This window comes from Saccopteryx bilineata, chromosome 3 (genome assembly GCF_036850765.1).
Source record: "Saccopteryx bilineata isolate mSacBil1 chromosome 3, mSacBil1_pri_phased_curated, whole genome shotgun sequence".
Lineage (NCBI taxonomy): Eukaryota > Metazoa > Chordata > Mammalia > Chiroptera > Emballonuridae > Saccopteryx > Saccopteryx bilineata.
Genome location: NC_089492.1, coordinates 166,966,094 through 166,993,576, shown reverse-complemented (window position 1 = coordinate 166,993,576; position 27,483 = coordinate 166,966,094). Strand labels below are relative to the sequence as shown.

The 27,483-nt window shown below is 41.4% G+C and overlaps 1 protein-coding gene across 1 annotated transcript in view; it reads right to left on the bottom strand.

Annotated features, from left to right (window-relative positions):
* CASQ2 (calsequestrin 2) overlaps positions 1-27,483 on the bottom strand; it is an 81,284-nt gene that overhangs the window by 29,092 nt on the left and 24,709 nt on the right. The window contains exons 2-5 of the mRNA XM_066268214.1: positions 12,726-12,810; positions 9,775-9,875; positions 8,231-8,342; positions 4,318-4,391 (exon numbers count right to left, since the gene is read on the bottom strand). Of these exons, the coding sequence (XP_066124311.1) occupies positions 4,318-4,391; positions 8,231-8,342; positions 9,775-9,875; positions 12,726-12,810 (372 nt within the window). The remainder of the gene's footprint in view (positions 1-4,317; positions 4,392-8,230; positions 8,343-9,774; positions 9,876-12,725; positions 12,811-27,483) is intronic.

The window sequence follows — 27,483 nt, the reverse complement described above, 5'->3', positions numbered from 1 at the left end:
ATTTCAATATCCTTTTTATACTTGCTATTTCTTTATTTAGGTGTTCATAATGACCATCCATTGTTGTTCTAAGATCCCTAAGCATCCTTACAATCATTATTTTGAACTCCGCATCCGGTAGTTTGGTTATTTCCATATCACTCAGTTCAACTCCTGAAGGTTTCTCTTGGGGTTTCATTTGGATTGCACCTCTTTGTCTTCTCATTGTGTCTGTGTTTGGATGTTTTGCTTGTAGAGCTGGTTGAGTCTTGGCTTGGTGTTGTCTGCTTTCTGTTTTCAGTTTTGTTATTTCTAGATCTTCTTGGGTTGGCATCAGCTACTATTTGTAATTCACTTTTGGTTTTGGGCTGCTTTGAAGTCTTGATTTGTTTGTTTTTTTAACAGGTGATAGTCTTTTTTTACTGATCTCAGCAGGGGGCTTCCTTGAAACTGTATCTAGGAAAGAGGTGGGTGTAACCTGAGACTCTGAAGGCCTCTTCCACCAACTAATCTTGCTGGGGGCAGGGTGTTTTCTCAGCTTCAGTAGGGGGAGGTGTATCTCAGATCTCCATGGAGACCTGAGTTACTGCCCCTCCTCCCCACTTCTTGTTTTCAGCTGTGTTTTGTTGTTCTGATAGGAGCTGGCAGATGTCTGGAGATCTGTGATTTGGGAGCAATTCAGTCTTTTGTTTTGTGAAAGGATCAGTCCCTCCCCCAGCCATGGCCACCTCCAGTATTGGATAAGTCAGCTTTTTAGGTAGTCCTCTGCCTTCCTCTGCTCCTCACCATCTGTCCCTCTCTCTCCCCTTTCCACTTGGGAGATAAGCTGGTCCTTTCAACAGACCTCGCTCCCTGGTCGCCAGACAAGTGGCTGTGAGCAGTAATTTCTGCTCTTTTTCCTGGAGTGAGATCCCCTCTGGGCTCTCAGCCTCACCGCCCCCCTCCATTTCTTAAGCTGGGGAGATTCAGGCGCTCCCTACCAGGTTTGTTGAGGCTTCTTGTTTGCTCTTTGGTTTTTGAGAGCTGTTCTTATAGTCCAGAGTTTGTTTTTCATGCTGATTGTTTCTAAATTGATTTGTATTCCAGTTTGGTGGTGAGAGCTGGGAGTCTGTGCATCTGCCTACTTTGCTGCCATCTTCAGATCTCCCAAGAATACTTTTTAAATTCTTTTATTTGTATTTTTGGTGGTACGTGCTGAAGATTTTATTGATTGAGGCATTGATTTATTCATTAGTCAATACATATTTAATGGGCTGACTGTACCGAGACACTGGTCTGGGGCCAGACCTGGCTCATGGGTGAGAACAACAATATGTGAATGGATTTTACTACTGCAAGCCTAGGAGGTCCATATAATGAGCTTTTTGGTGCCTTTTTAAAAACTATTTGGATAGATTTTTGCCACAGAAAAAAAGCTACAAAGCACCATGGCCATGTTGACATTTGCAAGTGTATGGATTTTGCTACAGGTGCTTTTTTCCATGTAAGCCATTTCAATTACTGCAAATGGAGCCAGTTCAGTGAATTTAGGGCTTTCCAATGTCTATCTTCTCCTTCAACTTTGCTCAGGTAATCGTTGCTTCTTTTGGTCCCATTATGGTTCAAACACTGATTTTGCTTCTCACTGTTTACTCCAAGAAAGGAACAGGTCGGTGGGAGATCACATGGGGATAGATAGAGCTGACATTTCTCAGGCTGTAAGGTGCAATGGAATGGGCACCATCTTTAGCCCTCTAACCCCTTCTGGTTCCTTGTGGGGCTTGATTTAGAATCAGGGTCCATAGATGGGCTCTGGTCCCAAACTGCTGTGCCAGGTAAAATCCCCTGGGATCTTTTTTAAAATACATATTCCTGGGCCCTGTCAAAATCCTTTAAAAAATCCTGATTTTCAGGGCTGGATCCATAGTTTTAAAATCTCCTTGAGAGATATCAATATGGACAGTGTTTGGAAACTACAAACTCCCAAATCTACATCAGCAGCCCTGATATCTCACCCTCTTTACATTTCCAACTCAAATACAACAGTCCCCCATTATCCATGGTCTCGGTGACCTGCAGTCAACCACAGTTCAAAAATATTAAAAGAAAAATTCCAGAAATAAACAATTCATAAGTTTAAATTGTGTGCCATCTGAATAATGTGATTGGTGCAACAATGCCTTCTGAGTCCCACTAGACATTAGCATCCATACCCTTAACTGATGGGTGCAAGCTCTGAAGTCCCAATGGCAATGAGTCCTCTTGGTATGACAGCTCTTCCCCCTGCGCTCCACATAGATGCAGAAAGGGGTTATAGGTCTCTTTCTGAGTGTTATGAACTCCCACAAGGCCACATGAACAGGGACACTTATGGCTCAGTGTCTTATAGAGTCTTTATGAAGAGCCTTCTGAGTTTTTAATTATAGCCTGACCTCACCTTCCTCTTGGGCCACAGACATAAAGCCATATGGTTGGGCTGGGAGGCACATCTGAAAATAGACCCCACCCTGAATTCTGCATTGAATCACCCTTCTAAGAACTGAGGCTTTGCTGCTTGGCCACATTTGTTTGCCTGACTCTCTCTTCCCTTGGATGAGTTCTTACCCAGGAGTCATCATAGGCACTCCTGACCAATAATAACCAGATGTCAGTGATGGACTCAGTTCAAACTTCTCTTTTCCTCCCCTTCTCTACTAATATGCTCTCCCAACCTCCATCCTCCTGGACCTAAATGACTGCTTTCATTAATAGCAGTCCTTGTAGCTAGCCAACATTCACTGAAGGCTTACCATGTGCCAGACGCATTGTACGTGTGTTGTTCCTTTTCTGGAGTAGAGTAGCACAGAGTGTTGACTTTGAAGAAAGGCCGACTCACTAGCTACATGATCAGGAGCAAATCACTTAATCTCTCAATGCCTCAGTTTCATCCTCTGGAGGCTATGAATACTAATCCTTCTCTTACAGGGGTGTTGAAAAGATGAAATGAGAAAGCCTATATAAAGCTCTTAGCACAAAGCCTGGCATGTAAAAAAATACTTAATAAAGGATAATTATGATTCTTGTTGGTATTCTTGCTCAAGATCTCTCCCAACTCTAATCCAACCAATTAGTAGAAATGTTCTTCAAGTTTAGGCTATGTAATTTAGATTGTGGACATCTCTTCTGGATTATAAACTTGTAAAGTGGGGCCACTGCCGTAGAAGTGGTTCAATATGTGTGAATCAAATACAACCTCATTCCATAAGACTTTTCCCTGGCTTTAGGATCTACAGGCTTCCTTGGTTTCCACAGAATACTTCAAGCACGTTGAATGTGTATGTATTTGATGGTGTTTATGTGTGTGGGTGAGTGTGGGTGTGCGTGAGGAGGTGCATTAGGCTTGTTTATTGTATAGTGTGTATATTGTCTATGCAGCTATGTGTGTATTACATGTGTGGTGGGTATATTTTAAGTGTGTTGCACATGTGTGCTATGTGTGCTATATATGTGTGTGTTATGTGAGTGTGGGAGTGGGAATGTGTACCTTGGATCTCCAGGGTAAGTATGATCCAGTAATGGTGTGGTGCAGAAGAAAGGGCATGGATTTGAGCACACATTGTCCTAAACTGGGATCTCAGCACCACCATTAATTCACTGGTGACCATTGATATTACTTAAACCTTTCTAAAATTTTTTTTCATCTGGGAAGTGGGGGTTCTCACTTTTGAAGTTGTTTAAAGGCTAAGAGATTAGTCTAGTGCAATATATCAAATCGTGCCCAAAATATAGAAAGCACAGTACAAAGAGTAGCCATTTTAGTAGTACCTGGAACAAGGGTGGAGTACTCTCCACAGCTGGAAAATAAAGAGCAATTGAATTACAGATAAGTACATCAATGACATCTCTTGAAGATGAGGACATCTTCTGAGGCACCCAGGGTTGCAGAGGTCAGTGCTCCTCCCCACTCCACCCCCATCCTGACCCAGAGAGGGACAGTGTGTGAACCCAGGGATGGAGAGGATGGCTCTAAAAAACAAAACAACAGAAAACAAAACAAAAAAGAAGCAGTGATTAGTGTCCCGCACACTCTGGGCTCACACACTCTCTGTTCATAGTGCCAAAGGTGATAATGAGTGGTTGGTTCATCTCTTTTCATTGGATGCTTTCAGAAATACCCTTACATCTTCCAAAATAAACATCTTTGTACACATCGCTTAGTCAGTAATGATTTACCACCATTTTCTAATACTTCTGGAGAAAGCGTAAATGGGTGGAGGGTGGTTAACATTTCTAAAGAAAAAGAAAAAAGTAGTGGAGAGTTCACATTTTAATATTTCTTGCCTATGAAAATGTTCAAATTGTGGTTTCATAGGTACTTACCCCTTTGTCGAAGGTCGCGAAAAATTTGATGTAAGGCTGGAAGTGTTCAGCTGCTTCTTCAAAAGCCTTGTAATCTAAGAGGAAACGATGGAAGGGAGAGACATTTTCAAGATGCACAATGCAGACATTGCTCCTTTTAAATAATGTAGAGAGAGTGGGAGGGGTGATTATAATGATTATTAAGTAGATATTATTTAGGTAGATAATTATACTGCTCACAAATTTAGGGATTATTTCAAAATGAATATGAAGCTATAAAAATCCCCTAACTTTTGTGAGCAGTATAAATCCAGTTTCCCCAAGGAGTTTGTACTGACTGGCACTCAATCATCCAAAAGAATTCTTTCCCATGCTTTTATATGTTTTATGAAATTGGTAGATTGAAAAAAGGAAACCCAGAGAGAACAAGGCAAAGAAAAAAATTGTCACATGCTAGACCAAAAGGATAAGTTTTTTGCTCACATTCACTGCTAGTTATAAACGTGCCTGATTGTGAATGAACACAATGTAAGGAGAAATGTACCTCAGTACGTAAAGCAACTCAATCAAAAATGACATCACAGAAGTATTTTAAACTTCTAGGCAGGAATCTTGTTTTTGGTAAGTTCCAGTTTTTGTATACCTCTTTTTAAGTTTTGATTTTTTTTTTTGTATTTTTCTGAAGTTGGAAACGGGGAAGCAGTCAGACAGACTCCCGCATGCACCCGACCGGGATTCACCCGGCACGCGATGCTCTGCCCCTCTGGGGCATCACTCTGTTGCAACCAGAGCCATTCTAGTGCCTGAGGCAGAGGCCACAGAGCCATCCTCAGTGCCTGGGCCAACTTTGCTCCAATGGAGCCTTGGCTGTGGGAGGGGAAGAGAGAGACAGAGAGGAAGGAGAGGGGGAGGGGTGGAGAAGCAGATGGGCGCTTCTCCTGTGTGCCCTGGCCAGGAATCGAACCTGGGACTCCTGCACGCCAGGCCGACGCTCTACCACTGAGCCAACCGGCCAGGGCAAGTTTTGCTTTTTTTTAATTCTGATCCCTGGAAAGGGTTATTGAAAATTAATCAAGACCATGTTTGACTCTGGTCCCAAACTTGAGTCCAAAATGGTGAAGAGAAGCATAAGGCCACATGGATGTGGCCATGCTGTGCCTTACTATATCTGGACAGTTACTTGGTAAAGACATTTATGGTCAAGCCTTCGATTTGAAGGTGATAATAATGGTAATGGTAATGGTGCTGGTAGTTGTTCTACAAATACTCCATAATCTTGGAAGTCGATGATCTTGTGATTCATTCTTAACAAGATTAACTTTTTCCACTTCATGGCATTCCATATCCCTTCATCATCGGAAGCATAAGTTTTTGCTAGAATTCCAGGAGCATGTAGAATTTTCTAATATTCAATCAATATTTCAAGAATAATGCTGGCTCAGGGGACACCAAGATGAGTAAGAAAGCTCATAGCCTAGGGCAGCTTATGGACTCTTAAAGAACCACAGTATGCCCTGGCCGGTTGGCTCAGCGGTAGAGCGTCGGCCTGGCGTGCGGGGGACCCGGGTTCGATTCCCGGCCAGGGCACATAGGAGAGGCGCCCATTTGCTTCTCCACACCCCCCCTCCTTCCTCTCTGTCTCTCTCTTCCCCTCCCGCAGCCAACGCTCCATTGGAGCAAAGATGGCCCGGGCGCTGAGGATGGCTCCTTGGCCTCTGCCCCAGGCGCTAGAGTAGCTCTGGTCACGGCAGAGCGACGCCCCGGAGGGGCAGAGCATCGCCCCCTGGTGGGCAGAGCATCGCCCCTGGTGGGCATGCCGGGTGGATCCCGGTCAGGCGCATGCGGGAGTCTGTCTGACTGTCTCTCCCCGTCTCCAGCTTCAGAAAAAATACAAAAAAAAAAAAAAAAAAAAAAAAAAAAGAACCACAGTATAATGTGATCCTCTCTAGAACAGAGATAAGCACAACAAGCACAAATGAGAGAGGATCTGAAAAATGTACAAGAAACTTGTACATACTGATCCATGTTCACACAAACTAATCCTCATATAACGGACTGGGTTGTCACAAACTATACCATATATGCTGATAGTTGGGGTAAAGGATTGAGTGGAGGGGAAGAAGATGAATGGCAGATTTGGAGAATGAATAGAGGAAAGTGGGAGGGTCTAGAAAAGGAAACGCTATAGCTAAGTCATTTACATCTATTTACAGCAGCAGTGGGCTCCATTGGGATTCTCTGTTTCCCCTCTCCTGTCTTCTTGCCACTGATGAGCCTCTCTCGACCTCCTAAACTCCTACTTTGATGGAAAGCACAGCCTAGACCTGTGTCAAAAGAACACCTTTCCTCTCTTGGGGAGCCAATCTATATCCCTATTAAGATGGGAAATGGTGGAGCCAAGTAAGTCCTAGGTTGGCACTTCAAGCAGGAATTGAACCCTTAGCCTCCTGTAAACAGTAGTTGTCTTCAGGAAGCCTGGCTTAGGGTTCTACTCTGATCTCATGAGCAGCAGCACCACAGGGCAGTCAGCATCTATACGGAAATGTGAAAATTGAAATAAAGTCACCTAAAGAACTGGAGCAAAACTCCCTAGCTCACCACCTTCCCCCAACACACTCCTAAGGAGAGTGAATAGAGGCTCTTATGTAGCAAATGAAGAGAGCATTCAGCTGGGACATGGGGGAGAGAAAATTGGTGGATTGTTGAGATGACTAAAGATGCCAGTTGGCAGATGGGGTAGAGACAAGCTTCACAAATAATTTCAAAATATTTTGGCGTTTCCTGAAATAGCCAGATGCAGCCCTTATTTGCACTTCCCTCCTATACTATGCTACCAGACTGTCTTCCCACTCCCTCTCTTCAGGGCTGAGACACCAGAAAAAGGCTTACTCACTGGGCTTATGCTGCCAAAGCAGTTTAAGAAAAGGTACTCAGGTAGTGAGTCTTCCTGGATCTTTCCCTTCTTGATTCTTCCTGACTCGCACTCACCACCCTTTCACCCCTGGGTGGATTGTGCTGATGCTCTGAGATGTTCTTGTGCCCACCCAAAACCCAGCCACAAAGCTTTCAAAGGGAATGTACCCAAGGGTGTGGCGGCCTTGGTGGTCAGCGGGCTTGGCCAGCAATTTTCCACATTGTGCTGCAGCTGCTATGCCCAGTCCTATCCCAATTTTCCTTTAATGCTGTCCAAGTGTCTGATAAGCTCTCCAACTTGGTGACCCTGAGAGCTGCCAACTCAGGAAGACAGTCCACTGTGTGCCCCATTTTGGGGATAATCTAACTGGAGGGTGCACAGGTGGAAAAGTGGAGGAAGGGCTTCTCTCTTCTGTAAAACACTCACTTGCCTTCAGGGCCCGAGCACATGGTCCATACTTTCTGTTCTTCAGCTCCCCTGCCTGTTTTTGCATAATCGAGGCAGGTGACCCCTTGCGCAGGGTGAAAGGAAGATTCTCTCTCTCTACTACCCAGCATAGGACATGCCAATGGCCCATCCTCTTTATGGATAATCTAATATACCTTGTTGGGGATCAAGCCTTTAGACCAGTGGTTGTCAACCTGATCCCTACCACCCACTCACTAGTGGATGTTTCAGCTTTCATGGTGGGCAGTAGCAGAACAACCAAAGTATAAATAAAAAGATAGATTTAACTATAGTAAGTTGTTTTATAAAGATTTATTCTGCCAAACTTAGCGAAAATCCGATATAAAGTACTTGGTAAGTAATTATTATTATATGCTTTAACTTGCTGTAACTCTGCTTTATAAATTTTATAAAGTAAAGTTACTTCCCTACTTTATAAATCACCATTACTGTGGAGCTGGTGGGTGGTTAGAAAATTTTACTACTAACAGAGATACAAAAGTGGGCAGTGGGTATAAAAAGGTTGACTACCCCTGCTTTAGACCAACAGGCTAGGGTTGGTAGACAACTTACATTCTGAGTCCTCACTCTTGAAAAAGCCAATAAGTTTGATGTGGTCTTCGATGCGTTCAAAAGCTTGGACTTCTAGTTTGTTGCCGATGACCTCTACTGGATCTTCAATGAGCTGAAATGCCACACATACGCACACAAGATTGGTTTCTTCCCCAGGAATCAGGCACATATGTCCAGGGTTTTGGAGAGAAGCTGTGGATTTTGGTTAATGCCCCAGCATCCTTTCCCCCTTGCCCCCAGTGAGTATAGCAGCAGCACCTTTTGAGGAATTAACCTTAACTCAGGGGTAGGCTGCTTGGTCTGGGGAAAATTCTATTTCTCTTGCCATATATTGATACAGGAATGGTATGAGACCCAATTCTAGTCAGTGAATCTCCAAGGAAGATTTGTTCAAAGCTTTAGGAAAATTCTGCTTTCTCTTTAAGGCAACAATAGGAAGCCAAATTTCCCCCTCCTTGTTAGTAAATATTAATGAGAAAATGGGATATTTCATCTCCTACTCCAGGCTATCTTAGGACCAAGAACAGTCAGCTTGGGGACAAAGCTAACACACTGCATTTTCCATGATTTACAGAGAAAAATGGAGCTAGAGCCCTGATTTGCTCAATCTAAAATCTGCCCTCACTCTGAACTTCTATTTGCATGGGTCAATCTTGTTGCTTATCGATGAAGGTAGCTAGAGTCTGGTTCTGTTACAGTTTCTAGAAGCCCTGGCCTTGCTGGTAGAGTGGGGGCAGTGCCATGTTGTCCCAAGGTTGCTCAGTTGCTGCCCTTAACCTTTGAAGGTTTGAGTTTTGGGTCAATGAAAGGGCTGAGGAGAATCTATGGGCACTTTTTGGTTGGAGGTAACCTTCTGCTCACTTTGACTCTCTAGGCTGTTGAAGCTGTAGAGAAAAGGCAAGACCACTGTGGACAAGCTGTGAAAGAATCATCACTGTGGATGATCTTGTTCTGTACAGAAGTCTGTGTTCAAAAACAGCTTGAACTTGACTTCACAGCTGCTGTTAGAAGTGTCAGTTTATCTATTGGTAAAGTATTTTTGTGGTGTTTGTTCCTCTATTTGCCTGAACATATGAATCTGAAGGTGGTGAACTTCCTTGGCTGAGAGGAAGATTGACATTGGGGCTCATTAGTCCCACCTCTTCTTATTCTGATCTGAGAGTAACTCAGCTGATTATTACTCCATTTCCCATTGACTATCCACCTCTTCCTCCATATCTTCGCTTCAGAAGCACTGGAATAAAGCCAAGGGGATTCTAGGGGATGTTGGTGCATAACTACTAAGCATATTACTACTACACAGTTCTGATGTGTGACCTGCCAGTCATGAATAAAACAGTTTCTAAAGTGACTAGAGGGCCAGCTTCCCCGAAGAAGTAAATAGCACTGTGATGTAGGATCTCCTTAATTTTTTGTGAAGCCTAATAAATTTGTCATAGACCGACACCGGTTACCCAGCTTCTGTGTCTTATTTTAAGGTTTTGTTTCCCCCTCTATTTGAACCCAAACAAGTCCATGCTGGGCCACTGTGCATAAATGCTTACGTCCAAGAGAAACTCCACCAGGACATCAGCTGCAAACTCGCCATCAAACTCAATCGTGCGATCACCCTTTAGAACATACAGGCTTCCTTCTTCATTAAAACCTGAGAGAAAGGAAGATTGCCCAGGACACAGTCATCCTGATGCAGGAAACACCATCCTGCTGGCCAGAGTCCAGCAGAGAGGGACCAGCATTAATCCTAGGATTGGTTCCCTTGAGACCACACTTTGCAGGTGCTCCCAAAGCAGAGATTTAAATCAAAATAGTCAAGGACCAACAATTCTGCCTGGATTTTAACTTAAAAGAAAAAGCTCTTCTCCACCCAGCACTGCTTTAAGTTTCCAAAAATCCCATGACCTTATCAAAAAGTTTGAATACCTAACGCCCACCTGACTCTTTTGCCTGCTATCCAGGTCCTCCCACAATCTCATGCCAACCCTACCCTTTATGCTCGCCCCTGGGTAGGGCTGTGCTCCTTGAGAACTGCTATCTCCATCCTGGTAGTTCCCTTTGCTTTTGATCCACAAGCTGATTTGGAAGAGTGTGTCAGGAAAAGTCACAGAGCACGATTCTCTACAGGTATAGTCTGAGGCAGCCCCCACTTCCATCTGTCGTCTTGGCCAGCAACTTCAGGCCTCAGCTTAGGACTTATTTTTCCCAGGAAGGCCACTTCATCATCTCCTGCCATGATCGATCTTCTCTGAGCTCATGATACCAGTAGGCTTCCCAAGGGTAGGGTCCTTTTACCTTGGTAGCTCAGGGTGTCACACAGAGCCTGGACACACTGGGCACCCCACAGATGTCTGTGGCCAGCATGAACAGCTTGCTTTTCTAGAATAACTGAATTCTGCACACTCTCCCTTCCCAGTTAACTGAGGACGCTGTGAGCGCAAGGTCTGCATCTTCTTCCCACCTCCTGTTGCTCTTGACAGAAGGCTGTGCACATTAACAAATACTTTCTGGAAGACTACATTACCCCCCAGGAAGGCTAAGGAGCTGAGGCTGGGATTCAGTCCAACTGCAGGCATCCTTAATTCCTTAGATTAATTGTTTTCAAACTTTCTGTGAGCTGGAGAATGCTTCCTCCAAATGAACTCCTCTGCAGAAACTCTAGGGAAAGGGAGGCTGGCCCCCTGCCTGCTGTGTCCCAGGGTACATATGAAGATCCCAACACAACTCGGAGCACCATTTCTAAATGTAAAGGAGCAATGGATCATGTGTCCTTGAATCTGGCAATGACTGCTTACAAAGGGCACTGCAGGGAGTATCTGCCAATGTCCTGCTGTTACCTTTTGCTCTGAGTGAAACCAGTTCAGACGCTATTATTGCATTAGTTTGGGCACAGCCTGATGGAGATGAAGGACCTGTGCACAAAACACTGCTGTCCTGGAAACTGCGAGGATTAGGTAGTCAAGGACAAACCTACTCCAGCAATTTCTCCAGGCTGAACTTGGATATTACCTCCACTGGGGTAATATCCCCTGGGCCATTCTTATGAATGCTTGCCTGGCTTGTCTTCCCTAAAGTTTTAGATCTCCAGAACACTAGTGTTTTCCTCGAACTAAATTTACTAGAAATCCAACTTCTCATTAAAACAATTGGAAGGGAGAGAACTTGGGAGTAATAGGGGCTGGGGAGGAAAAAGGATTCATCAAATTGCTTTTGACTAAGGAGTTTTACATACTTTGCTTTCCTTCAAGGGGAAAAAAATATTCCTTAATTTGTCTCTAGAGAAAGAGATACCCCAGAAATTCTTAATAATTCATTATCATTTTATAACAATGAATTCTTCCTTGTGCCTAACTTAAACACAGTCTCCTGAGATTTAAATCTTAAACCAAACCAAACCAAACAAACAAACAAAAAACAAGACCAGTCTTCTTGAAAATAAAATAGAAAACAGTTGTTTGTCATTCCTGGAAATAATGAACTTTCATGTACCTGAAGGTGTTTATTGAACCACAACTGTTCTATTTTCTTTTTCCCCCTGTGCTTACCACTTCAAATCCAATTAACCTTTCTTCTAAGGTCCTGTTTTATAACCTCCTGCCCTGGTCATTGTTCACTGGTCATGTGAAAAAAGCGAAATGGGCAGTACCCGTATGGGGCGTTTGAAAAGCAGGGAAGTTACCTGTTTTCTCTCTCCTTGGAGTTAGAGGTGTAAGGGGATCTGAAGTACACTTGCACTTGAGCATCACGTTGACACAAGAGATTACAATTCACACTGTGTAGTCACCTACGCATACTTTGTCTAAATCCTCCCTCTCATCCCTGGTGATAATGCCCAGCTGGGGTTTAGCCTTTAATTTAGAAACCACGGGGACACCAGAGTCACTACCATTAGTGCTGGATTTGTTGACTTCTTCAGCCAAGAGGTAAGAAAATAATAGATGGCAGAAGGAGAGATTTGATCTCCCTCAGGGAGATCATGATGGTAGTGAGATAGAGAAGCTGACCTTTTCACTCTAGGATCTAAATATAAAGGTTTAAATTTTTAGCATTGCCTGGCTGGTGGTGGTGCAGTGGATAAAGTATAGACCTGAAATGTGAGGTCATCAGTCCGAAGCCCTGTGCTTGCCCAGTCAAGGCACATATCAAGCAATCAATGAGCAACTGAAGGGAAGCAGCTATAAGTTGATACTTCTCGCACCCTCACTCCTCTCTCTGTAAAAGCAACAAATAAAATATTTTAGAAAAGTCTTTAGTGTCAGTTTCTCCTGGAAGAAACACTCTGCATTGCATTGATGCAAAGATATATTTGATTATTAATGTAAAACCATCTCATTCAGGCCAATATTTACTTTTATGAAACTTTCCTATAACCCAAGACTAGGGTACTCAAGACCATACCAATGAAAATAAACATAAAGCCCAGTTATCACACAAGAATAAATGAAACTATACTTTTTTTGCAAGACATCATTTCCTCAAAAAAAAAAAAAATCATACTTACCCAATTTCTTGGCAAGCTTGGCTTCTTTCTTGGCATCGACCATCACAAAGCCTATATCTTTGTGTTCCAGGACTTGGGCCACAAGCTGAAGGGAAAGACAAAGAGAATACGTGAACCCAAGGCAGGATGGTGGTAGACTCTATCACAGGATACTATTGTGAGGTTTTCAGGAGGGTTTTCCTCCACATTTCCTGTTACTGTGACCATTTGTGAAAGGATTCTATGCTTATCCACTCAGAATAAGGATGATTCTGCAGAGTGCTGACCCAAGGAGAAAAGACATGGGGACTGGACCTACGATATAAGGTCTGAAAGAATACGTCCACTCTTGCACACCCTTCTCTGCTCTCAGGGTAGACAAAATCTGAATTGGGAAAGAAGAGAATTAGAAAGAAAAGAGTACTCAGATGCCCTTGGATACCTGACAGAGGACCCTGAACCCTTCCCCAGCCACCAAATGAACCTGGGGTGGGGTGAGGACGCAAGAGGATACCAGATAGGCTGAACGACCTTTGAATAAAGGCAACCCATGTCCCTGATATCTAAGCGTAGTTCTCGAGTTTCCCCACATGTGGAGTAGAGTAGTCCAGTGGGTGTATCTGGCAGTAGGCTGGAGAGGGTCTCTGAAGGTTTCCTGCAGCCGATAGAGAGGAAGAACTGTAGAACCTGGAGGTGAGGAGGACGCAGTGTGATCTAGTTGGGCAGAAGGCCGAAAATGGCTCTGAGTGAACATCAACACAGATTACACCAAACACAAGCGTGGGTAAGCTCCTGAAGCTTAGATACACTCTCCATTGGTTGAAATCAAATGCCTTCCATCTGGCTAAATGGGAGCTTGAAAAAGAAATAGAATAAAGAAGCTACCAGTGAGATCGTATTTTCTTCTAATCCTTTAAAATAAAAGAGATGCAATTGCATTTGTCAAGTTCTGGTTGACTTGAAATCATAGGCTGGCCACCAGCACAATAGTTCAGCAAAAATCAAGAGAATCAATTGGTTATATTAGGAATTTACAATAGAGTAATGTATATTTTATTATTATTTGTAAATTATGTTATACACCTTTTATATCAGTAAAATCTACAATAAGCTTACATACATATAAAATATAAATAACACAGACAGATTTGATGTACAGTTTCCCTTAAATAGTAATATTAATACAAATGTAATAGTTTTACATCTTTTAAAAACTATAAGATAATATAACAGTCTGGATATTGGCATTGATATAGTCTAGATACAGAACATTTTCATAACTACAAGGATCCTTCAAGTTGTCCTTTTATAGTCACATCCACTAGCTTCCACCCTCATCCCTGCCCTGACCTTTGGCAACCACTATTCTGTTCTCCATTTCTGTATTTGTTCATTTCAAAAATGCTATATGAGTTGACTCATATAGTATGCAATCTTTGAGGATTGGCTTCTTTCACTCATCATATTTCTCTGGGGACTCATCCAGATTCTTGCGTATATCAGTAGGTCTTTCCTTTTCATTGCTGAGTGGTATTTCCACGGTATGGAGGAATCACCATTTTTTTAACCTTTTATCTATTGAAGGACATCTGAGTTGTTTTAAGTTCCTGGCTATTATGAATAAAACTGCTATAAACATTTCTGTACAGGTTTTTATACAAAAGTTAGTCTTAAACCACTTTACATTGTCACCAGCAATGTAGTGATGAGTGATCCAGTTCTTTGCTTCCATGTCAACATTTGGTGCTGTCTTTATTTTTTATTTTAGCCATTCTGACAGATGTGTAGTGCTATCTTCTTATGGTTTTAATTTGCATCTCCCTAATGGCTAATGATATTGAAGACTTTTTATGTACTTATTATTATTGGTATGTTCTCTTTTAATGTATTTTGCTGTTTTCTAAAATGACTTTTTAGATTGTTGAGTTTTGAGAGCTCTTTAATATTAATCTTTTGTCAAGTGTGTGGCTAACAAACATTTTCTCCTGCTCTATAGCTTATCTTTTCATCCTCTTAATAGCGTCTTTCATGAAACAAAAGTATTTAATTCTGATGAAATCCAACTTATCATTTTTTCCATTTGTGAATTGTGCTTTTGGTATTAAGTCTAAGAAATCTTTGATTAGCCTTAGATCCTGAAATTTTATCCTAATTTTAAAAATGTTTTATAGTTTTACATCTTACAATTAAGTCCATGATCCATATTGAGTTAAAGTTTATGCAAAGTGTGAGACTTATCTTAAGGAGTTGTTTTTATTTTTTTTGTCTTATCTTCTTCTGTTTTGCCAGTGGATGTCCAACTGTTCCAGCACCATTTGTTGAAAAAGCCACTTCTCCTTTTGCACCTTTGTCAAAGATCAGTTGACAATTATGTGGGTCTGTTCTGCTTTCTCTATTCTGTCCCTCTGCCAGTAACAACCTTGATTGCAATAGCTATATTATAAGCCTTGAAAGTGGGTTGATTACCTCTTCTCACTTATCCTTCTTTATCAAAATTGCTTTAGCTAGTTTAGTTCCTTTGTATTTCTGTATTAATTTTAGAATAATCTTTTTATTTATGAAAAAAATCGTACTAGGATTTTGATAGGAGTTATATCGAATCTTTAAATCTGTCTATTAACTTGGGGAGAATTGACATATATACTATGTTGAGTCATCCACTTCACAAACAAAGTGGTATGTCTCTCCACTTAATTAGACCTTCTTTGATTTCTTTCATCAGCATTGTGTGGTTTTTATCATATAAGTCTTAGCTATGTTTTGTATTTATACCTCAGTATTTAACATTTTTGAGCAGTTGTAAATAGTATTTGATTTTAAATTTTGGTATCCCAGTGTTTGTTGCCAATATATGGATATATAATTGGCTTTTGTATGTTTATCTTATATTTTGCAACCCTGATAAACTATTATTAATTCTAAGAGTTTTCTGTTGTTGTTGTAGATATTTTGGGATTTTTCTATGTAAGTAATCACACCAACTGCATTTTGGGACAGTTTATTTCTCCCTTTCCAAAAGATATACTTTTGATTTCCTATGCTTCTTTGTTGCACTGGCAAGAACTTTCAGCTCTCTGCTGAATAAGAGTGCTGAGAGTGGGCATCTGTGCCTTGTTTTCAATCTGAAGGATTTGTCTATTTTTTCTTTCAGTTCTATCATATGTTTTGCGGTTTTGTTCTTTGGTTTGTATACTTTTAGGCTTTCTTATTTTCTTGGTGGAGTGACCTTGGATCTACTAGGCTCTATAGCTTGTGCTCCAGATTTCTTCACTTCTCTTCTATAGTTGCTTCTCTTGTTTCTCCTTTTATTTTTATGTCTTCTCAGCATCTGTGGCTTCTCCTTTGGATTTCCTCTCTTGTTGTAACTTCTTTGAGGGCTTTCTTTGACTATTCATTCTTCCTTCTGTGCCCTGTTCACACACTTCCATTCTCCTTATTTCTTCCTGCCTCTTAACCACTCCTGCTCCTCTAGGGCTGAGGATATTGGGCAGAAGCACAGAGAACTGCTCAATGGAGTGTCCCTGGTGGCTGGGGCTAGAGGGTTAAGTAACAAATGACACCCTACCCCCAACCCCATGCTGTTTTCTCTTCTTTCTTGGGTTTTTCCTGGGACTAGGGGAAGCATAGAATAAAAGACATCATCATCAGTGTTTATGTTATGACTCATCTTGGGCCTTCCTCCGATATTTAAACAAACGATTCAGTAAAGTCATTTGGCTTTAGTCTATTGCATTCAATTTGTTAGACAAGGTCATTTTCCAGTGAGTTTCCTGGTCTTCAGTGTAAGTCACTCTGTCCTATTTAGTGCTGTCAAAACCTCAACTTAAATGTATCCTTGTCTATTATTCAAAATTAATGATGATAAGACCCAATGGCTCTGTGATATTGGTGAGTGCATCTATGCCTACAGCATGAACCTCTGACAGGGTCCTTAACTTCGGTGTGCTCAAGACTCACCAGGGGTACTGGCTAAAGTGGAGCTTCTGGGGCCTCCAAACCAACAAGCTGAGAACAGGTCTGGGGTGGGCTCAGGAATCTACCTTTCATAAATCACAACCACACCCCATGATTCTGATGCGGCAGACCTCATACAACACTCTGGAAAAACACTGCTATAAATTTTCAGTTTATCCAAAAGTGATATGACACAATGTTTTCCAACTGTGACCCATGGGCCCATACTTTGCCCGGTGGGCCCCTCAACCTTAGTCATAAAGAACGTCAACATCAACATTACCAAGATTATAAGCAATTCACTCTGAAAATTAAACACAGAATTTCACTCTGACCTCTGTTAGGCATGTACAACCATATTTTGTTGGTTTTTAGGTGGATGCAAACGTGTGCCTCTTTTAGGCATGCCAATCATGGACTTCTAATTGCCTTATTGATATTTATATGTGATTTTTGAAGACATGTGAATGGAAGCAGAAGGTGCTGTCTCAGAAAAAACTCAGTTCTGTTCTCCTGGGTTACTGTTTAACTAAGCATAGCCCCTCACTGTCTTAGGCATGGATGCACAGACAGAAGCAGCAGACACAGATGGGCCAGGAAACTACACTACCAGACACCTGCTCACCTCCTCCTGATGCACTTACTAAGGCCCTGCAGTGGCCCATCACTCTCACCTCCCATCATAATTAGGCCCAAAGTCTGCCCACTTGAGCTCTGTCATCACTTCCGTCAACCGTAGCAAGCATGGTTTGTGAGCCTAAGCCGAGAGTAACCAGGACTGGCTGCAACCCAAGAGAGAGCAGTGAGGCTGGAGAATGGCTATGGTGATAGCTCGGGGCCTGCTTGGCTCATTACTGCCATGACCCATCCCCATGACCACACACCCCCCAACCCCTACAGCCTGTTAGGCCAGTGATGCAGGCTGGACATTGTCTGCCTCTCACATTTGACTAGCTCTCACCTCTGCCTTTGCTCTGGCCCTGAATCTCCAACTCATGTGTTCCTTTCTTCACTCCACTACAGCCCAGGCCCACTGCTCGCTCAGGTTGCTGCCAGCCTTGGCTGCAAAGCCCAGCTCCAGGGTCATATTTCATGCTGGTCTTCTTTCCGTGAATTCCAATAGCCCATTGCAGAGACACAGCTCTCTGATACCTATTTTACAATCATGAAAGTTGTGTATAAGTCCTTTCTGTGGTGTGAATCTTTCCTGTCAAAGGAGAACCCTTTGTTGTGCCTCTTTTGTATCTTATATAGTTCCTTAGAGACACTCAGACTTTGTATGAAGAGATGGACTAGCCCAAGAACTTCACAAATTCAAGGGACATTTGAGCCAAAGAGAAAGAGGCCATCATCACCAATTATGGTAATTAAGAGTTACAAATAGGAGGAGGGGAAAAGATGGAGTTGCTATGTCTCGTAAATTCCAGAACACTGGAATACTCCAGATCTGACTGCAGCTTTCTCCTGTTGACTTATAATCTTTGCTCTGCTGATTTTGTTTGTTTGTTTGATGAATTGGTTGATTATTTCTCAGGTGGTCTCACCTACTGTCATACCCTAGAATGGGTTGTCTTTTACCAGTTGGTCTGCGTAGACCAGGACATTGGCACAGAACTCAATTTTTTCAGAAATATTAAGATTTGCTTAGGTCATTGCTGATTCTTTTGAGTACAAAAGAATAACTTAATGGAAAAGTACTAATAACTAATATACATAATTCAATAATAAAGTAGGCATATTTAGTATATCGTTATTCTCTCTCTTTTCATATTGCATTGTATACATATGTATCACATCACTGATAACTCTGTAATGATGAGGTCAAACTAGATCTCATCTCCAAATGAATACAAGACCAAGGGTAGTAATCCCAGTGGTTAAGAACGCAGGACTTGGAACCAGAGAGCTGGATTTCTGACTTGATCACAGGTGCTGTGACCCCGCTGCAAAAGAGGGACAATAACAATACTGTTTCATAAGTCTGTTGTGAAGGTTAAACGAGAAAAAGCAGGTGGAATGCTTGACAAGCTGCTGGTTGCAGCAAGAGCTTAATCAGTGTTAGATTTTTTTCTTGATGCTATGGCAGCTGGATAGGACTCTGGACTGTGGGCTGATTCAAAAATACCAAAGTCTGATGTATTGAAATGAAAGAGAGGCCCTGGCCGGTTGGCTCAGTGGTAGAGCATTGGCCTGGCGTGCAGAAGTCCCGGGTTCGATTCCCGGCCAGGGCACACAGGAGAAGCGCCCGTTTGCTTCTCCACCCCTCCCCCTCTCCTTCCTCTCTGTTTCTCTCTTCCCCTCCTGCAGCGAGGCTCCATTGGAGCAAAGATGGCCCGGGCGCTGGGGATGGCTCCTTGGCCTCTGCCCCAGGCGCTAGAGTGGCTCTGGTCGCGACAGAGCAACGCCCTGGAGGGGCAGAGCATTGCCCCCTGGTGGGCAGAGCTTTGCCCCTGGTGGGCATGCCAGGTGGATCCTGGTCGGGTGCATGCGGGAGTCTGTCTGACTGTCTCTCCCCATTTCCAGCTTCAGAAAAATACAAAAAAAAAAAAAAAAATGAAAGAGAATAGTAATTGTTAACTGAGGATCTACTATGATCAAGGTCTGTGCTAAACAGAAGTGTGTAAGATACATTTCAGCATTATGGACCTTGTGATTTCATTAGTGAGGAAGTTAATGACAAACTAGGTAGGTGCTAAAGGACTAGAAATTAAAGGCTATGGAGACAGACAGAGAGTAAGAGAGAGAGAGAGAGAGAGAACTCTTGGACAGGGATGTCAATTATGCAGAACCTAGTGGGCTATGATAAGAACTGCAGATTTAATTTCCATGTACTCAGGATGACATCTAAAACCCTAACAAGGCTGGCATGGTTTGGCCCACCTTCCTGTCCAGCCTCATTTGAGTCCACTCTGCCTATTACAGAATATATGGTACTCTTTTCCAGTTCTTGTAACTTTAAGCTCTTTCCTGCCTCAGGTGGTCTTCAGGCAGACCTTGTCAATTTAGGCCAGGTATGCGCAGCAGCTGCCAGTAGGGGGTGCGTGTTCTAATTCACACAAAGGCACTAATCAAGCTCTACTCTCACATTTGCCCTTGACCCTTCCTCTCCATTCTTCACCAACTCCTATTATCCTTGGCGCCTACACATAAAAGAGCTCAGAAGGCAATCCTTGATTACCAGCTGAACTGGGTGCTCTTTTTAGATACATCTATAGCCCTGTGCTTTTCCTCCCCAAACCTTCTCAGTTTGTAAGTACACTTAGCTTACAGGATCATTTGCCAGCTCTACATCCCTGTCTGTTTTTCTAGCACTTAGTGTAGTATCTGAGCACAGTAGATCACAAGACATATTAGTTCCTTGCCCTTTCTATGATCTCAGATAGAAGCAGGAGGTGGGGGGAGGGGATAAATGAGCAAAGGGGGTCAAAACATACAGAGATTTGCGGTTAGAAATCCTGGGGATATAATGGACACCATGATCACTATAGTCCACAATACTGTATTGTATATTTGAATGTTGCTAAGACAGTAATCTTAAAAGCTCTCATCACAAGAAAGAATTAACTATGTATGGTGATGGATGTTGACCATATATTTATTGTGAGGATCATGTCACAGTATACACATTTATCAAATAGTTACATTGTATACCTAAAACCAATACAATGCTATATGTCAAATATGTATCAATAAAAATTTGTTTCACTAAATATTTTCATAAAATGTAAATAACAAGAAGATATTAAAGGCACCTGGTTACATTAATTGATGAAAATACTATCTTATTAAATTCATCTGTAAAACAAAAAAGTAATAAACACTACCATATTTTCTCTTGTCTTTTAAACACCAAATTCCTAAGGTGAATGTTCAATTTCTAATTTTCAAGAAAAATTACTTTTACAGGCCTGAAACCCATCCTGCAAAGTGTAATTGTTACTCTTTGCATTTGTACATTGAATATATTATGATTTTATATTCATGTTATACATGAAATAGTCTTTTTTTATTTAAAAAAAAATTTTTTTATTAGTTTTAATGCGGGGACATTGATAAATCAGGGTACATATGTTCAGAGAAAACATTTCCAGATTATTTTGACAATTGATTATGTTGCATACCCCTCACCCAAAATCAAATTGTCTTCCCTCACCTTCTATCTGGTATTTTTAGTGCCCCTCCCCTCCCCCCCACCGCCTCTCTCTCCATCCTTACGCCCTCCCCACCCCCGCATCCCCATTACCATCACATTCTTGTCCATGTCTCTGAGTCTCATTTTTATGTCCCATCTATGTATGGATTCATATAGTTCTTAGTTTTTTCTGATTTACTTATTTCACTCCGTATAATGTTATCAAGGTCCATCCATGTTATTGTAAATGATCCGATGTCATCATTTCTTATGGCTGAGTAGTATTCCATAATATATATGTACCAAAGCTTTTTTTTTGTATTTTTTTTATTTTTAGTTTATTTTATTTTTTTATAAATAAATTTTTATTTTAATGGGGTGACATCAATAAATCAGGGTACATACATTCAAAGAAAACATTTCCAGGTTATCTTGTCATTTAGTTCTGTTGCATACCCATCACCCGAAGAGAGATTGTCCTCTGCCACCCTCCATCCAGTTCTCTCTGTACCCCTCCCCCTCCCCCTCTCCCTCCTTCCCTCCCCCCACCCCCCATAGCCACCACACTCCTGTTCATGCCTCTTAGTCTCGCTTTTATGTCCCGCCAATGTATGGAATCCTGCAGTTCCTGTTTTTTTCTGATTCGCTTATTTCACTCCGCACAATGCTACCAAGACTCCACCATTCCACTATAAGTGATCCGATGTCACCCTTTCTCCTAGCTGAATAATATACCATGGTGTATATGTGCCCCATCTTCTTCATCCAGTCCTCTATTTTTTTTACAGTGATTAACAGCCTTTAAGCAAACTCTTGGCCAATACAGCAAGAATCCATGAATGAGTAGTGTCCTTAATATGTTCCCCAAGTCCAAGTTGGCCCCATCACCATGCCAAATCCCTGAAAAATGCGACCCAACCACAGTTCAGTCTGTTAGGAGCTGTCACAGGGAGCAGGAGTCCAGGAAAGTTCCCCACAGGAAAAGTCCGCATGGCACTAGAATTGTTGTCACCATTCTATACTTTGCAGCTCATGTCCAAGTCCCAATGACCGCTGCTTCTAGCTGGTAATGATTCAGGCAGACTGGAAAAAGCCATTTGCAGCATGCGTGGATATGGAGCTTCTGTTCTCCTCTGCCTGGAGAGTTGAGACCAGGTTGCTTTTCCCTGGAGCTCTGTGACTGTGGCCTGGTAAAGAGAACCTTGGGATACACTAAGCTGGGTGGCAAAGGTAAATTCATAATACAAGTTGGAAAAAGGAGGAAAGAGAGCTCTAAATTAAGAGTAGGTCTCAGCCTGAAATATGAGTGGGGCATTGAGGTAGGAGGGATAAAGGAAACACTATATATTAAGCAAAGCAGCAGAAAATAGGACTATCAACACCCACAACAGAGATCTTTGAGGGAAGAATAAAAAACCTGACTATTCAGGCAAAACATAGTTAAGTGGCCCTTGTGCGAATGAGATCAGTTTACCTGCTTCTTGGAAGAAATACCCTAGGCTCGTCCACAGTGTCATAGATGGGGCCGACGGCCCTGGGCACCTTCAGCCTTCAGTGGCAAACCCCAGCTTTCTGGGCAAGGTTAGGTCATAGGTGGCTGGAGCAGGGCTGGAAGAGACTGAACCCTCCCTTAGAGGAGCGAGGGGGAAGCCCACCTTCCAGTGTCCCTGTTTCCTCACAGCAGAGGCATGTAAGCCTGGCAAGCTTTAGCTCAATGACCTTCCTTTCCACTATTGAAGCAGGACCCAGATGGCATCCTATGAGACCCTTTGGGGTGTTGGAGCCTTTAAGGGTGTATCCTAAAAGCTGGTAGTTCCCCTGATCTCTATTGGGCTTTTTCTGCCTCTAGGTATCTTAAAAGCCATTCTCAGAAGATCTCGCTGAGGGGTTTGAGGATCCCCTTCCGCCTATATAAATCTTTTCCATATATCTGGAGCTATTTGGAAAAAAGACAGAACAGTGTTATTAGCTAGATCTGATAAAGAAGGTAGTAGTTTGCAGGCGAAATTGGTGTCTCCTGTTCATGAGCATTCAAAAGAAATGTAAATTTTTTTTTTTAAGTAAAAAGCATGATATGGTAGACCCGTCGGAGTCATTGACCTGGTGTGCAGGATTCCCGGGTTCGGTTCCCAGCCAGAGCACACAGGAGAAGAGCCCATCTACCTCTCCACTCCTCCCCCTCTCCTTCCTCTTGGTTCCTCTCCTCCCGCCCACAGCCAAGGTTCCACCAGAGCAAATCCACCCTGGACCCTAAGGATGGCCCCATGGCCTCTGCCCCAGTCGCTAGAATGGCTCCGGTTGTAACAGAGCAACATCCCAGATGGGCAGAGCATTCCCCCCGGTAGGCATGCCAGGTGGATCCCAGTCAGGCACATGCAGGAGTCTGTCTGACTGCCTCCCCATCCCCATCCTCAGAAATATACAAAAAATAAATAAATAAAAGAAAAAATACTAAAAAAAAAAAAGGGGGGGGGCATTCCCTTGTGCTAAAGCACCAGGGAGCATGGAGTGAGCTTGAGTATGTCCTATGAAACATGGAACTCTATGTTTACATATAAGTCTTTGAAGAAGGAGGAACTGCTGAAATAGTTTATCAGCATTTGTCCCTAAGACAGCAGTCTTTATAGTGGGAACACCATACGTAAATATTTGCTGTCTGTCTATAGATTAAGGGGGGAATATAGCAAATGCTGAAAATCCATGATCTTTGTGCCCCTCTCCTCCCCCAACCCCCTCCCTCTCCTCCCCCCACCCTGTAACCCCCACACTGTTGTTCATGTCTCTGAGTCTCATCTTTATGTCCCACCTATGTGTGGAAACATATAGTTCTTAGTTTTTTCTGATTTACTTCTTTCACTCAGTATAATGTTATCAAGGCCCATCCATGTTGTTTTAAAAGATCCGATGTCATCATTTCTTATGGCTGAGTAGTATTCCATAGTATATATATACCAAAGCTTTTTAAGTCATTCGTCCTCTGATGGACACTTGGGCTGTTTCCAAATCTTTGCTATTGTGAACAATGCTGCTATAAACATGAGGGTGCATTTCTTCTTTTCAAACAGTGCTATGGTGTTCTTGGGGTATATTCCTAACAGTGGTATAGCTGGGTCAAAAGGAAGTTCAATTTTTAATTTCTTGAGGAATCTCCATACTGTTTTCCACAGTGGCTGCACCAGTCTGCATTCCCAACAGCAGTGCAGGAGGGTTCCCTTTTCTCCACATCCTCGCCAGCACTTATTCTGTGTTGTTTTATTGATGAGCGCCATTCTGACTGGTGTGAGGTGATATCTCATTGTGGTTTTAATTTGCATTTCTCTAATGATTAGTGATGTTGAACATTTTTTCATATGCCTATTGGCCATCTGTGTGTCCTCTTTGGAGAAGTGTCTATTCATTTCTTTTGCCCATTTTTGGATTGGATTGTTTGTTTTCCTGGTATTAAGTTTTACAAGTTCTTTATAAATTTTGGTTATTAACCCCTTATCAGACGCTATGTCAAATATATTCTCCCATTGTGTAGTTTGTCTTTTTATTCTGTTCTTATTGTCTTTAGCTGTGCAGAAGCTTTTTAGTTTGATAAAGTCCCATTTGTTTATCCTGTCTTTTATTTCACTTGCCTGTGGAGACAAATCAGCAAATATATTGCTGCGACAGATGTCAGAGAGCTTACTGCCTATGTTTTCTTCTAAGATGCTTATGGTTTCACGGCTTACATTCAAGTCTTTTATCCATTTTGAGTTTATTTTTGTGAGTGGTGTAAGTTGGTGGTCTAGTTTCATTTTTTTGCAGGTAGCTGTCCAGTTTTCCCAACACCATTTGTTGAAGAGGCTGTCTTTACTCCATTGTATTGTCTTACCTCCTTTGTCAAATACCAGTTGTCCATAGAGCTGTGGGTTTATTTCTGAGTTCTCTGTTCTGTTCCATTGATCTATGTGCCTGTTCTTATGCCAGTACCATGCTGTTTTGAGTACAATGACCTTATAATATAACTTGATATCTGGAAGTGTGATACCTCCCGCTTTTTTCTTCCTTTTCAGGATTGCTGAGGCTATTCGTGTTCTTTTTTGGTTCCATATAAATTTTTGGAATATGTGTTCTATGTCTTTGAAGTAAGTCATTGGTATTTTCATTGGTATTGCATTGAATTTATAAATTGCTTTGGGTAATATAGACATTTTAATGATGTTTATTCTTCCTAACCATGAGCACGGTATATGCCTCCACTTATTCGTATCTTCCCTGATTTCTTTTATCAATGTTTTATAATTTTCCGAGTACAAGTCTTTAATCTCCTTGGTTAGATTTATTCCTAGGTACTTTATTTTTTTGGTTGCAATGGTAAATGGGATTGATTCCCTGATTTCTCTTTCTGACAGTTCATTATTAGTGTATAAAAATGCCTCTGATTTCTGAGTATTGATTTTATATCCTGCGACTTTGCCAAATTCTTTTATCAGGTCTAGTAGTTTTTTGACTGAGACTTTAGGGTTTTCTATATGCAATATCATGTCATCTGCAAATAATGATAGTTTTACTTCTTCTTTTCCAATTTGGATGCCTTTTATTTCTTTTTCTTGTCTGATTGCTGTGGCTAGGACTTCCAGAACTATGTTGAATAAGAGTGGTGAAAGGGGGCACCCCTGCCTTGTTCCTGATCTTAAGGGGATTGCTTTTAATTTTTGCCCATTGAGTATGATGTTGGCTGTGGGTTTGTCATAGATGGCCTTTATCATGTTGAGGTATGTTCCCTGTATTCCCACTTTGCTGAGAGTTTTGATCATGAATGGGTGCTGGACTTTATCAAATGCTTTTTCTGCATCTATTGAAATTATCATGTGGTTTTTCTCCTTTCCTTTGTTTATGTGATGAATCACATTGATTGATTTGCAAATATTGTGCCAGCCTTGCCTCCCAAGAATAAATCCTACTTGATCATGGTGTATGATTTTTTCCATATATTGCTGGATCCGGTTTGCTAATATTTTGTTGAGGATTTTTGCATCTAAGTTCATCAGGGATATTGGCCTATAATTTTCTTTTTTTGTGTTGTCTTTGCCTGGTTTTGGAATCAGAATTATGCTCGCCTCATAAAAGGAGTTTGGAAGTCTTCCTTCCTCTTGAATATTTTGAAATAGCTTGAGAAGGATACGAGTTAGTTCTTCTTTGAATATTTGGTAGAATTCACTTGTGAAACCATCAGGTCCAGGACTTTTCTTTTTTGGGAGTTTTTTGATAGCTGTTTCAATCTCATTTATTGTAATTGGTCTGTTTAGGTTTTCTGATTCTTCCAGATTGATTTTTGGAAGATTATATGATTCAAGGAAATTGTCCATTTCATCTAGGTTGTCTAGTTTTTTGGCATACAGTTCTTCATAGTATTTTCTTACAATATTTTGTGTTTCTGTTGTGTCAGTTGTTATTTCTCCACTCTCGTTTCTAATTTTATTTATTTGAATCCTCTCTCTTTTTTCCTTGGTGAGTCTCATTAAAGGTTCATCAATCTTGTTTACCTTTTCAAAGAAGCAGCTCCTGGTTTCATTGATCCTCTGTATTGTTTCTTTAGCCTCTATGTCATTTATTTCTGCTGTGATTTTTATCATTTCCTTCCTTCTACTAGCTCTGGGCTTTACTTGCTGTTCTTTTTCTAGTTCTTTTCGATGCAGGGTTAAGTTGTTTATTTGAGCTTTTTCTAGCTTCTTGAGGTATGCCTGTAATGCTATAAACTTTCCTCTCAGGACTGCTTTTGCTGTGTCCCATAAATTTTGAGTTGATGTATGCTCATTATCGTTTGTTTCTAGGAATTTTTAAATTTCTTCTTTGATCTCAATGTTAACCCATTCATTGTTTAATAACGTGCTATTTAGTTTCCAAGTGTTTGAATGTTTTTCAGTTTTTCTATTGTGGTTGATTTCTAGTTTGATGCCATTGTGATCAGAGAAAGTGCTCGATATGATTTCAATCTTCTTAAATGTGTTGAGCCCGCTTTTGTGCCCTAACATGTGGTCTATTCTAGATAATGTACCATGAGCGCTTGAAAAGCTGTATATTCTGCTGTTTTAGGGTGAAAGGTCCTGAAGATATCTATTAAATCGAGTTCATCTAATATGTCCTTTAAGTCTGCTGTTTCTTTGTTAATTTTCTTTCTTGAGGATCTGTGTAATGATGTTAATGGGGTATTGAAGTCTCCTACTATTATAGTATTGCTGTTGATCTTGCCCTTTAAGTCTATCAAAGTCTGCTTTATATATTTAGGTGCTCCTATATTAGGTGCGTAGATATTTATAATGGTTATATCTTCCTTTTGTATTGCTCCCTTTATCATTATGTAGTGACCTTCTTTATCTCTAACTATGGTCTTTGTTCTAAAGTCCATTTTGTCTGATATAAGTATTGCTACCCCAGCTTTTTTTTCATTTCCATTTGCGTGAAATATTTTTTTCCATCCTTTTATCTTCAGTCTGTGTGCATCTTTTGATTTAAGGTGTGTCTCTTGTAGACAGCATATGTATGGGTCCTGTTTTCTTATCCACGCAGCTACCCTATGTCTCTTGATTGGATCATTTATTCCATTAACATTTAAGGTTATTACTGATATGTAATTGTTTGTTGCCATTTTTTTTTTCTTTAAAACTGTTTTTCTCTTTTGCTATATTCTTTTTTTTCCTTTGATCTGTTTACAAGAGGTCCCTT